Raw genomic sequence first — 14,368 nt, forward strand, 5'->3', positions numbered from 1 at the left:
TCACATTTTTACAGAGATGTTTTGACTGGTAATAATCACATTGAAAATCACCCGAGCTTAAACAGCCAGCTCAAAATCCCTGTTATTTTTAAAAGCATGGAGAGGGAGAAAAAAAACAACCAAAAAGTCCAATTGGGCATAGTTGTGGCCATGTTACATCGCATGGTGGTTTGGAATGAGGAGTTACTTTCTCCTTTTGGTCCACGCAGACACCAGATCCCTCGCGGTCTGGAGGAGGAATGGATCTGTCAGCTAAAAAGATTAAGCGGATCAAACGTTGGTCATATGTGGGCACCTCGTTGAGTCTGAGGAGATCATATGGTGAGAAAGCAGCTCAGGGAAACCTTTCCCTTTTATATACAACTTGGCCTACACCTGGATGACCGCTTGAGGGGGAAAAGACATCTCTAGCCCCTCTGTACTTCCCCTGTCTGAGATGATTATGGAGATGATTACACGTAGGCGTAATTGGTGAATTGGATCCAGCATGGTATGTCTCTGATGAAAGCCACATTGCCTATGGCTTCAACTTCAACCCACTCCCTCCATTGTGAAATGCTTTATTCTCTCTCCACGCCTCCTCTTTCTCTTTTTGATTTATTTATTTTTTTAAGGCCGAAGGCTATTTTTGGGTCTCGCGCTCCTCCCATTTAAGTGGTACAATCGCATTTGTGGTTTGCTTCCTGTGACAGTGTAATTCGTCAAAGAAAATGTGTGTGACAGCCACCTAGCTTGCAGTTGTCGTCCAATTCTAAACCTGGAATAAACCGAAAAAAAACAGAAGAGGTTCAAAGCGGGTGTCTTTTCTGCACATGGCAGACAAGAGTGTCTGCTTGTTGTGATAGATGTTGATGAAAAGCCCTTTTAGAGCTCAATGAAAAGGTTAGGCATCCTGCAAGAAATGCCCTTTGTCTTTGTCAGCCTCTGCTCTTTCTTTCTGACATTACTTGGAATACGCCTTTTGCTCAATTGGCACACACGAATGATGCATTTAAGCAGAAGCTGAATAAAAAGCTTTTGCTGCATGTGGATGTGGACACCATTCCGTTCATAGAAAAGTTAATATACTGTACCGATATTATACAAAAGTAGATAACGTCTGGGATTTGATTATCTTAATGTCGTGGCTTAGAGAAACTTAAAGGTACAGTGTGTAGGATTTGACGGCATCTAGTGGTGTGGTTGCAGATCGCAACCAACTGAGTACCCCTCCGATCACTCCTCCTTTTCCAAGAATGCGGTAACGTGAGCTGCCGAGTGCAGAACTGTGGTAACGCCGTTCGCCCCGCTCAGAGGCCATCCTTACCATAATAACACTACTTTAGGAGCAACGGAAGTCAGACGGCAGCTGGCGGTACCACAGTTTTGCGGTCATGTCTAGAAAGTAAACCGTAAATTGTGAAATCTGGCAAAAACATAGTTATGAATATTATATTCCATTCCTGCTAATAGATCCTCAAAATGTTGCACACTGTTCCTTTTAAAGCAATAGTTTGACATTTTGGGAAACAAGCTTATTTACTTTCTTGTAGAGACTTGGATGAGAAGATTGATACCACTCTCATGTCTGAGTGGTATTGATCATCTTTGACTCTAAATGATCAAAACTTGTTTAACTTTGGTATTCGTGAAAGACTCCACGACTCATAATAATAAGTTCATTTACAAAACACTTGAATTTGAGGGCCTTTAAAAGCTGAATTAAAGTGAGACGTGTGTTTTTCCTCAGATACCAAACACCAATAGTCATACTCTCAAATGATCGATATGTGAGTCTTTAATAATGGGATGTTTTGATTTGGTCAGTTTTGCACCCGCTCCACATTTAGAGTTCAATTGCATGAAACTGTTTATTAGATATATGTGACCCTAATCTGCTCGAGGCCATGAGAACTTCATAGTCCAGACTTTCAGGGTGTTTTTCCTTCCATGGTTAAGGTACAGAGGTTGACAAATTGACGTTGTTATAGACTTGTGTTTTTCCCCTGTGGTCTGTTGCGGAGAGAAAAGACGCCGAGGATGAGTGGTAAAAGAGTGACGGAGGTGGGGTGTTTGGTCAGTTGTTTCTCTAGAAAAAGTTTGTAATTGCCCCGGTCGGCACGGCGCTGACACCCGACCACCTCCGTCATGGCCTGGAAGTGAATTCCACAGGATTCCAGTGGTGCTGTTGGTTGTGTTTGTTTGTCTTTTATGGAGAGACGGGACATCAAGGATGAAATCGGATAGGCTGCTGCCACTCTGCCTGTCCTCAACCCTCTTTCTCTTTCTTTATTTTGTCCTCTTGAGTCACTGAATTATGGAGAATTACCCTGTTTAACTCATTTGGGCCCTCAGAAGAGGCTGTTTGTTGTTCTGGCGGTTGGTTTGTTTCCTCTTCCCAGTTGTAAATGATGCAGAGCAAAACATGTTTTTGCATTTTCCATCATGAACGTTCAATTAAATTGTTCGGATTTCATCGTGTTACATCGAATGTCCAAAATAAATAAAGTTAAACTCGACAAAACAAAAACTAAAGCCTCTTGGTTGTTTTACCAAACAGATGTGGCCCCCAACAGTAAATAAATCATCCCTCGCTTCACCAAGATGGTGTTTGTTGCTATAGTCACAGCAATTTAGAGTAAATGTTGTTAGTAGCAAGTTGTAAAGGCTGTCTGTAATGATGGCAAAGGCCACCACTTTTTTTTCCCAATTAACAGATTATCACGGGTAAATACAAAGGTCTCTCCACTGATCACGCACTTTCCCTTTTGTGGAGTGATGGGATTTCCCATGGGAGTTTTGCGTGTGTTTGTTGTGTTATTCCTTGCGTTACAATGTCAGCGTTATCTCTTGTGTTTCCCCAGTGAGTTTGTGTCTTGGCTGATGGAAATCGGTGAGACAGGCAACCCAGAGGAAGGGGTTCACCTGGGTCAAGCTCTGCTGGAGAATGGCATCATCCACCACGGTTAGTTTCTTGCAGTTTTCTCCTTTATTTTCTCCCACTCAGACCTGCTTTATCATCCTTTGCTGTTCCTTATCTATAACCAAATCTACCACAGTCTAATTTACTTTATAATGCACGGTGTGGAGCAGTGGTTCTCAACCTTTTTCATGTCTAAATAGATACACATTAGGTCACAGACCCCCATTTGATAAGATTTCGCTTCAGGGACCTTCATCTGAAAAGATTTTGGTTGTTAGATATGATCAAGACCAGAATTATATAGTTGTCAACTACAATTGAGGAGGTAACCCTGGAGGAAGTGAAACATGTGATCAGAATAGACCCCTTTTCTGTTTCTGTTAGTTGCCTAAACATGATGACGTATTGCGGTTAGCAGACGGCTAAGCTAAACTATCAGCAACATCTTCTCTCCATCTCTGAAACGCTTCACCAATATTGTAGCTCCTTAGAGCCTCAAATCACAGTTAGTCATCTCAAATGTATGCAATATCGATTCTGGCACCCAACAACACAGCGTCATGACACTTTTAACGTGTAACTTCAGTCTTCTACTTTGAGGTGATTGGTGTTTGCCTCCAGTCTTTACTTTGTTTTGCCTCCAGCTAACACCACAACATAATCATGATGTTGGCTGTAAAAGGGTCTATAGTCACTCTTATGACTCTTACTTACATTGGGCTCACTTCTATGGTGAATTATATAGTGAAAATAAACTATTCCCCATTTTTCTGGGGACGCCCTGGAACTCCCTCAAGGACCCCTGGTTGAGAATCACTGGTGTAGAGCATGCAAATGCATTTCATTGCCTGACCTAACCTCTAGTCATGTCCAATGAATGTTCCTCATTCAACAGGCGGTTACACAATACTTTAACTCCCTTGGCTGGAGCCTACAATGCAGCTGTTTTATTTACGTATGTCTTAGCAGGTGTCCCATTTAAACACTCCCTTGACACAATGTTTAGGTAAGGGATTATAAATGTTAATCTCTTCTTGCCGTAATGTTTGTGTGGTATTTGCTCAGTGGCTGTTCTGTCGCTTTCGGTAACAAGTGTATTTGGTGCATGAGGCTTAAGCCGGCTAACGCTTTGCATTCACACTAAATGGTGCGTACTGCTCTGCATGTATTTTATTTTTTTTCCTCAAAAGAGTAAAGGGCCCCGAGCCAAGTTGTATCTTAAATCACTCGGGGGTGCTTTATTGCTTCCTCACAGAGAAATGAGATTGGGCTTTAGAGCCGTTCCTGACAGAGAGGAATAACTGCGAGCCCCTCTGAGCTCTCTCACAGCGCTGTTTAGAAGTGCCCATGTGAAAAACGAGAGAATATCTTTTCATAAAAAACCTTTAATGGAACCCGCACGGCTGCGGCCAAGAATACAGAGCCAACTGTTATTATTACTGTTTTGGAGGGCCTTCGACAAGAGTCCCCTAAAGCAAGAGGAGCAGGGAGCTCTGAGCAGCTGTGTTATCTGTGACCACTCAGTATGAGGTTTGAGCCTTCCTCTTGTCTGGAAAGCTTGTTTCACCATGCAGCACTGCTTGGCTTGAATATGTTTTTAAACCTCTTATACTTTCAAATTTGAAGCAAGATGAATAACGCCCCCGTAGGGTTTGAGACTTTATTTTCATCTTTCATTCTGGCACTTCTCCTTTCAGAAACCTCTTCATGTTTTGAATTGCATTTTTAGTCACAGACAAACACCAGTTCAAACCGGAGCCTGTACTGTACCGCTTTCGCTACGACGACGGCACCTACCACCCCAGAAGTGACATGCATGATGTCATATCTAAGGTAACGGTGGAGCCTAATTTAATATAAATCACATTTTACACCCCTGTCACTACTTAATCAAAAAACTTCTCCCTTCTTTTTCTCAGGGTGTTCGGCTCTTCTGCCGTCTTCACAGCCTCTTCACTCCTGTCATCAGGTAGGCGGCCACTTTCTTTTCCAACCCTGCCATTAGCATCTGTCTCTTACTTCTAAAAAGCTCATTGTTTTTAAAGAGGAACTGACTTGGGAGGAGTTAGGCACAGATGGTGATGGAGTGCGGCGGGGCCTGTGGGTGATCGAGCTTGGCAGGTTTTATCAGCCCGGTCTCAAAACACAGATGGGATGAGGAAGATTGAGTCTCTCATGTTATAGTCTGGGTACATGTGGGACACAGGTAAATGGTTAACACTGAGATGAATCTCTCTAAGTGCTTTCGAGAGTTCATTTTCATCATTTTATAGCCGGTTGGGAAATGTTGGTGGGGTTAACAATGTGACAACTCACAGAGACAAGGTCTCATTCTTGAAATAGTTGTAGCTAGGGATGTTAAGATTAGATACCAGAAATGTAGTAGTTGCATACTGTGTGAATTTACAATTAAGCCCCTGATGATTCGCCCAATACTCATTTTTACTGAATAGAGCTTGAACACATCATAATGTGTTGCTGTTAGCTCCGTTATTTAGCCAAGCAGGACTGTGCTGCCCACCGGCTGCTAAAAGCTGATGTTACTGAGTCTCCTCCTGCCGTTTTCAACATAGACTTGTTCACAGTGTAGCATTATCAGGGAAATTTTCTATCGTTCCCGGGACGATGGGTCGTCGTTAGTCTCGAGCCCTGATCCCCGGTACTTACAGTACCTGTGGTACTGTAGAAAAACGTGTACTGCCATGTTTTCAGAATTTTGGCATCGACCTGGTACAGAAGTATCGGTTCTCGTGACATCCCTAGTAGTAGTAGTAAGCAATCCCCACTCAAGGCCCTCACTAACTTTTTCTGTAGCTTCCAACCCATCGGATGGTCCTCATCAGCATGAAAGTTTGTTATTGGCTGTGGTCAAGCTTTAACTTAAAGCCAACACAAATGAGAAGTGCTACAAGTGCTATGGATGAAATTTCAACAGCTACTGACCTTGCATGTCCAAAAAACCTTCTCCATGAAAACAAAACACACTCTATTTTGGGATGAAGATGGTGTAATAAGGTTGAAAGCTAGGAAAACGCTAGTAAGTGGGCATTGAGCTGTGATTGTTTTATCAAAGGACACTGCCTTGTTTTTGCACTTCCCCTGTTTCTAAATCCAAACCTACAGGTGATTTCTGGTCATTTTTCTCCTTCATTGTTGTGTCTAGTTTAGGTCACATGGCTCAATCCATTCACCACAGATACAAACAGCCTCATTTGTGTTATAAAGCATTTTAAAGTGGCCGCTCAGCTACAATACACAGGTCTTACACATTTCACCGAGTGTGACCGACAGCATATTGATCCTGTGCTCTGAAAGGCCCGACACTGAGTCGTGCTGCAGGAGGCAAACATTGATTCCAATCCTTCAACATACAACATGATCAAAATAGCAATTTTGATGTCTGAAGTTCAAACACTGTTGTTCTCAAAGTTTCAGTACTGAAATCAGAATGAGTTCTGTGTACCATTATATGTTATTCAGATACTTGGAATAATAAAAGTAAGCTCCTCCCAGTTTGTCATATTATAGTGGCTAATTAGTGTAAACATGTGAAAGCAGAAAAATCCAGCGCGCCCGTGCAATAATCACTTAAACCCAAAATGCGAAACAGGTGTTTTTTGAGCGTTTCTGGCGCATGTGATGAAACATCCTTTTGTCTAACAGAGTTAGAAGTGGAGCAATCTCATTTTATAGGAGTAATTTGCTGGCATGCTTTGGTGTTCTGTGTTGTTTTTTTCAAAAACTCCATTTGAACAGTGTTTGAGGAGCAGGCTGCTAATGTGTTTTACCGCAAAGCACCGCAGCAAGGTTGCCTGTTTATGCTGGATTTCAAATGGCCCGAAGAAAAGCTTTAATTTCACACCAATAAAACTGTGCCATAGCTGGAAGGGGGGCAGTTTGTATTCCAGCATAGAAGCTTCAACGCATTTCTGTTTGATCCAGCTACTAAAAGGCCTAAAGGGTGATTATGTGTGTGTGTGTGTCAGCAGCATTCGGTCCATCGGCGTTTGTTTCGAAGCCAAACCTCTTGACGTAAAAACTCTTGTTGGTGTACTAGAGTTGTGTGTTTGTTGTTAGCCAGCATATCTGTGCAATGCATTCCCACTGAGGGCCCAGTACAATGCATAACAGCAGGGCCTGGGAATGCCAGAGTTTAATTGGAGCGACCAGCCCCTGCCTAATTAGGTATCATTTCCTGGCAGAGCGAGAGAGATGGAGCGAAGTTTGGAACGTACACTACGCAACCCCCACACAGCTTCGTGCCCCCCACCCCACGCCCCGCTTTCCTCACAAGAAAGCTCCAAGGAATCTGATTGCGCTGTTTGAAATGTCCACTATAGGCTAATAGTGTGTACACACAGTTGTACGTTAATGAGAGGAACAGTACGCACACAATACAGCGAAGGTCACTCAAATTATCTTCATACACAACGGAAAAACTGGCATTTCAGTTCAGTGTCTGATGAATATTGAGTTTTCTTCATTATGCTGACGAGTCCTCCAGAAACTCAATATTTATGGATGCATGTGTAGGATTTTCAAAATAACTACCGATACGGAGCACTGTACTCGAGTAATTCATCAAGACTGAGACAGTTGATTAAATCTTGAACTTTCAACATCCTCTGCATATTTTAGTCCAAAAGAATGCTTTGAAAATTCAACATTTGCCTTCATCATCCATTTACCGCTAACTAAATGTCAAGGCAAACTTTCCTCCTTGGACAGCAAGTTATAAAAAACACCTCTCTGACCTTTCCCTCTGTTACTCCTCAAACTGCTGTTTCCTCCTGCTGGACATATGGCTGCCCACTGGACCGCTGTTTACCCCTCATTTTTCACTTTGACAGCCTCACTGTGCACCAGCCGCTCTATCCTCAATCTGCCTTTCTCTAAGTATCCCATTCAGGGGAAAAAACAGGTCCTCCTTTTGGTCCAAGTGGTTTATGCATGGCACGGCACCGGCTAATACCAACACAACCGTCCTCATCAGAGACCAACGCAGGCTGTCAAATACAGTTACGCAACTGAATGCTCCATTGTGGAGGAAACGGGGCAGCGTTTGGCCTCTCACGCTTCACTTTCTGAACAGCTCCAGACAGCTGAGATTGGACTTTAACTTGGCCCACATGTCATTTTTGACTTGTCTGAACTGTGTGTGTATGTGTGTGCAAGGCAGGCGTGCGTATGTGCGGTTGCGTGTGTGTCTGAGTGAGTGTTTGCATGTGGTGGAAGCGGTGGAGCGGTGGAAGTCACGGTGGTTCTGGACTTTCCCGGCCTGCAGCTCGGCCCCTGCGTGTCCCCGGGGAGGCCCCCGCGTTCATGGGAAAAGTCATGGCTCCATTTCAGACGGCATTTTAGGGATCTGCGCTGCAGTGTGGGTTACACTGAGAACAGCAACACCAGACTGACACGGGGCACCCCGGGGCCAAGCACTGCAGGGGCCGTTACCAGCCTCGCTCGGAGGAATGCTGTTTTGCTGTCACCAACTGTCAGAAAGTCGCTCCGATTTATGACGCAACTGCCGGTGCTTGAAAAGTGACCACGCCTTTCTGACAGTGGGAATTATTAGCCCTCTTTGAGGCTCCATCACCATTTATGTTTAAATAGACCAAAGAATTACTACTTCACATGTTCACCATCTGGGTTTATTTCAGCTAAAGTGAATCACAAAGTTGTTTTTCTATTCCTTCTCATGACGTTTTTCTGCTTTTCTGCCCATCCAGGGATAAGGACTACCATTTGCGGACCTACAAATCAGTGGTGATGGCCAACAAGCTCATAGACTGGCTTATTGCACAGGTAAATCCTAATTTAGCTTCATCCATATTATCATATATCAACTTTCAGTGGAAGTATGACAACGATATGATCATATATTGCAGATGTTCCCAACCTATTTTCCTTGAAGGCCCCACTACTTAAACTACAAAAAGCAAGCCCCCCCGACGTCATCACATTAAAGAAAATTACAAATCCTCGAATAAAATCCTCAATTTGAATAAAGTGATTCAGTGAATTAAATGAGTTAGTCTTTTTTATTAAATCAACTTTCTTTAATGAATAGAACTTGTGAGTTTCATCAAATTAAATTAAGTTGTCTTGACGGATTCGCCAAGCAGATAGATAATATAATCTCTTTTTTGTAATGACTTAATTCATTTGCTCTAATAGCATTAGAGCCAAAATAGATTTTTTATTATTGTGGTTAAATAAATGTAATTTATGGTGTTGTTAGATTTCTGTTAGACTGCCCTGTTCTGTTGCACGGGCCTCCCTTTGTGCTCATCAAGTGGGAGAGTTGACTGCAGTAAAAAGTTTTTGAAAGGCTAAACTCCAACAAATATGGATTGAAGCAGAATATTTTTTTAGATTTTGCTGCTAAGTAAAATATTTTTATATACAGACTTATGTATAAATGATCCAGTAAGTAACATTTTAGTTATACGTGACTGGATCTAATTTTGACAACCTCAGAGCAGGCAAATCCTGTCCCAGGTTGGGAACCACTGATATAGTTTACAGTCAAACTCAATTTTTAAACTCTGTTTTACATGTGTTGAAAGTTATTTTTCTGAAGTAATCCATAACTTGAAACACATCAATTTGATTCTTGTATATGTCGTTTTGCGGGCCACTTCAAATGTGCACCAGAGGAAAGAAACTGAAAACAACAAAGCGTTTCTTGCCATCAGACTCGAGGCTCTCGGCGGAGCCAAAAGGAAACGAAGAAAGAAAAGCAGAATTGATTCGACAGCTGAGCTTTATTGACTTTGACAGGAAGCTTTGAGGTTGACAGATTGATAGTCCTGTCCAGGATGACAACAAAGAAATGAAATGTATATGGCCACCACCGCAGAATCAATGGCAGACAGCACATGTTTGTGTGTGCATATAAGTGCATATGTGTGTATGTGGTAGTCCATATGAATGTGTTTGACCCAGGCCAGCGGAATAGCTCTCACTACTTCAGTGGGACTTCAAGAGCTGTCACACTATGCTGTCTAAACATGATTTTGGCTGTGTTCAAGATGGAGCGTGGAGTGGCTCTGCTGGCCTCTGGGCTTTTGGATGCAGGAACAAAAGGGGGGGTGTGAGTGTGACATTTTGACTGCTGTCTAAACATACAATGTCCTTTGTTCTGATTCTCTCTCTCTTTTTTTCCCCCTCGACTCATCCACTCTCCACCTTTCTCCACTGCATCCACTTTCTCTTTCTCGTGTCTTGTGGTGCAGGGCGACTGCAGAACCAGGGAGGAGGCGTTGATCTTGGGGGTGGAGCTGTGTGACAATGGCTTCATGCATCACGGTACAGCACTTTTCACTGCTGAGGATTTCAACAGACCTAAAAAAAATAAAAAAAAGTTCTGATCCTGCTGTTCACAAACCGTGGAATCCTCTCCATCATTGGCTAAATGAGAGTTGAATGCATTGGTGAAACCGCACAGAGGGCGCCTGGCATTTAGCATCCTGTTTTAGAACACAACCACTCTTGTTCTCTTTCCATTTCTACTTATAATCCCTTTGACACGCTACAGGAATAGAACTTTTTTCCAATCCAGCGAATGAATGTGTGCATGTGTGTGTGTGTGTGTGTGGTTAGGGCTATGGCTGTATCCATACTATCATTAACTTCATGCATACTTGTGTGCATCTGACTTAAGTAACCAAGTGCAGGGTTTGCTTTAGCTGTGAGAACTTGGCAGATGGATGTTTGTCAGTTTTAAGTGCAAAATGGTCAGTAGCCATGGTTACAATTTGTTTATGCGAGTCAGGCTTGTTTTTAACTCTTCCCTCGTGCCAAAGTCCACATCATACACACTACAGTATGAGTCACAGCGTGTACCTCCATGATGTAACTGCTCCGATCTACCCACAGTTCAAGCCTCGCACTACAAATTACCAGCACATCTATGGAACATACTGTAACAATCCCAGCACATCAAACTTCCTTTCACTTCCACAGCCTTCAGGGTCATTTACCATTCGTGCCTGTGAGTTATTTGGCCTTGACGATGTGGCTATTAAACCTATTGGCGCTATATCTGATCTTGAGGTGAATGAAGCGAGGGAATGTTCGAGGGAAACTCTGTTTTCCCCCTCAGGGTATTTTTTCATTTCAAAATGAAGTCTTGGTGAAGGCGTTATGTTGCCGTGGAGACTTGGTTCATTTAAAAGTGATATCGTGCCACGAAAGTGGGGTCTCCCTTTTTCTCAGGGTGTGTATTTGTGCACTTTGTGTACTTGGGCTTGCTCCATCCACACATTACTAACCAATTTGCAAACCATGTTTCTGTACTATAGAATTTTAATGTTTTCTACCTTTCAACACAGCCTTTGGTTTCCATTCATTTCACAATTTGTTTTCATAATCTTTTTTCATAGTTACATCATAAATGTTGAGGTTCAAAACAGTTCAAATCTAAAATCTCTCAAAATGCATTACCATGAGAAAGATGAGACAAAAATAACTGCAGAGATGAAGTTCTCTGTGATGGATTACACAAGTAAGGGATAATGTACAGCAAGCTGGTCATTGTGAATTAAACCCCAACGTGAATCCGACTAGTCTTGCATCACCCTGAAGGGGTTTATTTCACAACTATGACCCACTTGCTGTAAATGATCCTGCTTATTACACAGCAACTTACTTAAAAATCAATAATTTGACACAAAAATGGTCTTCCAAGGTTCGAGATCAGTCCTGCGTCCATAGCAATGGTCTGTTATACATAGAATTGGCCTACTATAAAGAAATAACAAATAAAGAATTGAGTATTCAACAAAGCTGTGTAATAACAAGTCTGTTCATTGATTTTCATACTGTTTGAATGGAAACCAATGCCTGCCTAGAACAGTAGAAAGAAATCATCCAAGAATCTAAAACCGTATAAATAAATAAAACTAATATACTTTGAAAAGCTGTCGGCAAAAATGTCATTTATGCATGATCTGCAGTTAAGGAGCTAAAACTTTCGAGCACTGTGGTATGAACCTTTAAGTTTGAAAACAATCTGTTTGCCAGAAGTATGATTATTCAGCAAGTTTCATTTCAGTTGTTTAATTGTTTTTCTGCCATTTACTCATTCATGACTTTGTTGTTGCCCCCCTCAGTGTTGGAAAAGAGTGAATTCAAGGACGAGCCCTTGTTGTTTCGCTTCTTCGCTGATGAGGAGATGGAGGGCTCCAACACCAAACACAAACCCATGAAGCACGACCTGAAAATAGTCGAGAACGTCATCTCCAAGTCTCTCCTGGTGAGCGCTCACTCACAGTGCTTCTTGGTGGCATCTCTTTTGCTATGACTTTGCTATAACGTGCGTGCAACTCAGAACAAACCGAAGGCACGGTAAATCATTAGGAAGCACACAGCTGTGAGAAGGAAAAGTCATAACACTGCAAAAGTCCATTTTATACCTCAGTAAGCATTCTTTTCCGAGGAGTGAGCAAATACTACCATGGCTGCTATCTGTCTGTAGCAGTATCTGCTTCTGGTGTGTGTGTGTGTGTGTTTGTGCTCTGTGAAAATGTCTCGGTCTGCTGGCTTGGGATTCTGCTGATGGGAGACTTGTCGTTTTTTTCCAGATAAGGCCTAGTGATGGCGGCTACGGCTTTACGCTGGAAGAGAGGAACAGAGTCCCCATCATCAAATCTATAGAGAAGGGCTCCCCAGCTGAGGTGAGAATGCATGCACACATATATACAGTACATACATGCTTATTGAATGAATTGATTTCCAAAATCATGTTCGATTGGATTTACCTATTGTACAAATCCATATAATCTTTTCTGTAACAAAGAAGGGCCCAAGATCTAAGAGTGCTTTTGGCTTTAGGGTGTGCAGACTGTGGTTCAGTGCATCCCTTTTTAATTTAACTTCATTCTGCTGCATTTGATTTTGTTTTCCAGAAGTTCTTCTGCCTTTTTATAGCAGATGAGCGGCAGTCAGCAGAAGCCTTTTGTTGTTAAAATGTAGTTCGATCATCAGTCATAAAAAAACCTCTAACCTGCTTTATGGTGATAGACACGGATGCTAACATTATCGTACAGAAACAGAGCACATTAAAGGGCGCCATATATCTGAGGTCTCCTTTGGTGTTAAGCTTTGATCTGCTAGATGAAAATGGGACAGAGGAGTTTGAAGGCGAATGCGATCAATCTGAGCGCACGAGCCCTAATTCCCTCCAGCCCTGAAGTAGCGCTGCATGCGCCTGGAAGGTCTGGATCGCATAGAGACTGGCGTTGTGTGTGTGTTTGCTTTTAAATATTCAGTCTGGGACAATGAAAATCCACAACAGGTTCCAGCTGTATGACAAACATTTCATTGTGATTCTGCATGACATCAAAACCCCAATGTTTGACTTTCTCTTATGTTATTTTTTATTGTAAGATGGCTGGCCTGGAGGTGGGGAAGAAGTTGTTTGCCATAAACGGAGACCCGGTGTTCCTCAGGCCTTTCTCTGAAGTGGAAGTTCTCCTTCGGCAGTGTTTCAACAGCAAGGGACCCCTCAGGGTGCTGGTTAGCACCAAGCCAAGAGAGTAAGTCAGATGTGCAAATGCATGTGCATTAAAGGGATAGTTCGGGTGATTTTGAAGTGGGGTTGTAGGAGGTACTTATTCATAGTTGGTGTATTACCTACAGTAGATGACGGTCGGCGTGCCCCCAGCTTGAAGGAACAGACAAGAGTTACCGGTGGGCATTTGTTTTAGGTGGCTATAATACGTTTTGCTGCCGGCCCCGTCCACATTGCTTTGCTTCCGTGCGGTAACTCCTGTCTGCTTCTCCAAACTGGAGGCATGCCGACTGTCTTCTACTGTAGATTATACACTGACTATGCATAAGTACCTCCTACAACCCCACTTCAAAACACCTGAACTATCCCTTTAATGTGCGCATACGTGTAAAGTCATCTTGTATCATCTTATTTTCCCTCCTCTTGTCCCCAGGACGGTAAAGATCCCAGACTCGGCTGATGGGTTGGGTTTCCAGATCCGTGGCTTCGGTCCTTCTGTGGTCCATGCTGTTGGGAGAGGTAAGGGATCGCCACCTCCTACCACTTGAGCTGTCTTGATTCATTGTGTTATTGTGGCACAGCTGGCGAGCAGATGCCACATCAGCATTTGTGGGTGTGCGTGACTTGGCCACAAGGGGCCAATTTTCCAGACTCATGATCTCCGTGTGGCTCAGCTGGTTGGTTAATGGTGCTGCCAAAACAGAGAATTAGCTGGTTATCAGTCACTTTCCACATTACAAAATAATTTCCATGTACCTACGCACATTTTTTTCTGAGCGGTTCAGTTCCTCTGTGTGATGGAGATGCCCATGTTTTTCTCCCTGACACAGCATGTTTAGTAGCACTGCTATCAGGGCTGGCACAAGATAGGGTCCAATCAAAAAACAATCCATGGCCTTGTCTGGCTGTTCTCAGGGGAATTGAATCTTGTTTTTTTCCTTAAGCAATCTAAG

General features: G+C 42.8%; 1 protein-coding gene across 2 annotated transcripts in view; it reads left to right on the top strand.

Moving 5' to 3' along the window:
- prex2 (phosphatidylinositol-3,4,5-trisphosphate-dependent Rac exchange factor 2) overlaps nt 1-14,368 on the top strand; it is a 97,974-nt gene that overhangs the window by 32,910 nt on the left and 50,696 nt on the right. For both annotated transcript variants that reach the window (XR_005204946.1, XM_037756849.1), the window contains exons 11-19: nt 2,844-2,944; nt 4,632-4,735; nt 4,822-4,871; nt 8,629-8,704; nt 10,138-10,210; nt 12,016-12,158; nt 12,487-12,579; nt 13,292-13,440; nt 13,849-13,934. Coding sequence is in view for 1 of the 2 variants with exons in the window: in XM_037756849.1 (XP_037612777.1) it covers nt 2,844-2,944; nt 4,632-4,735; nt 4,822-4,871; nt 8,629-8,704; nt 10,138-10,210; nt 12,016-12,158; nt 12,487-12,579; nt 13,292-13,440; nt 13,849-13,934 (875 nt within the window). In the remaining variant the exon portion in view is untranslated. The remainder of the gene's footprint in view (nt 1-2,843; nt 2,945-4,631; nt 4,736-4,821; nt 4,872-8,628; nt 8,705-10,137; nt 10,211-12,015; nt 12,159-12,486; nt 12,580-13,291; nt 13,441-13,848; nt 13,935-14,368) is intronic.

Source organism: Sebastes umbrosus, chromosome 21, assembly GCF_015220745.1.
Source record: "Sebastes umbrosus isolate fSebUmb1 chromosome 21, fSebUmb1.pri, whole genome shotgun sequence".
Classification (NCBI taxonomy): Eukaryota; Metazoa; Chordata; class Actinopteri; order Perciformes; family Sebastidae; genus Sebastes; species Sebastes umbrosus.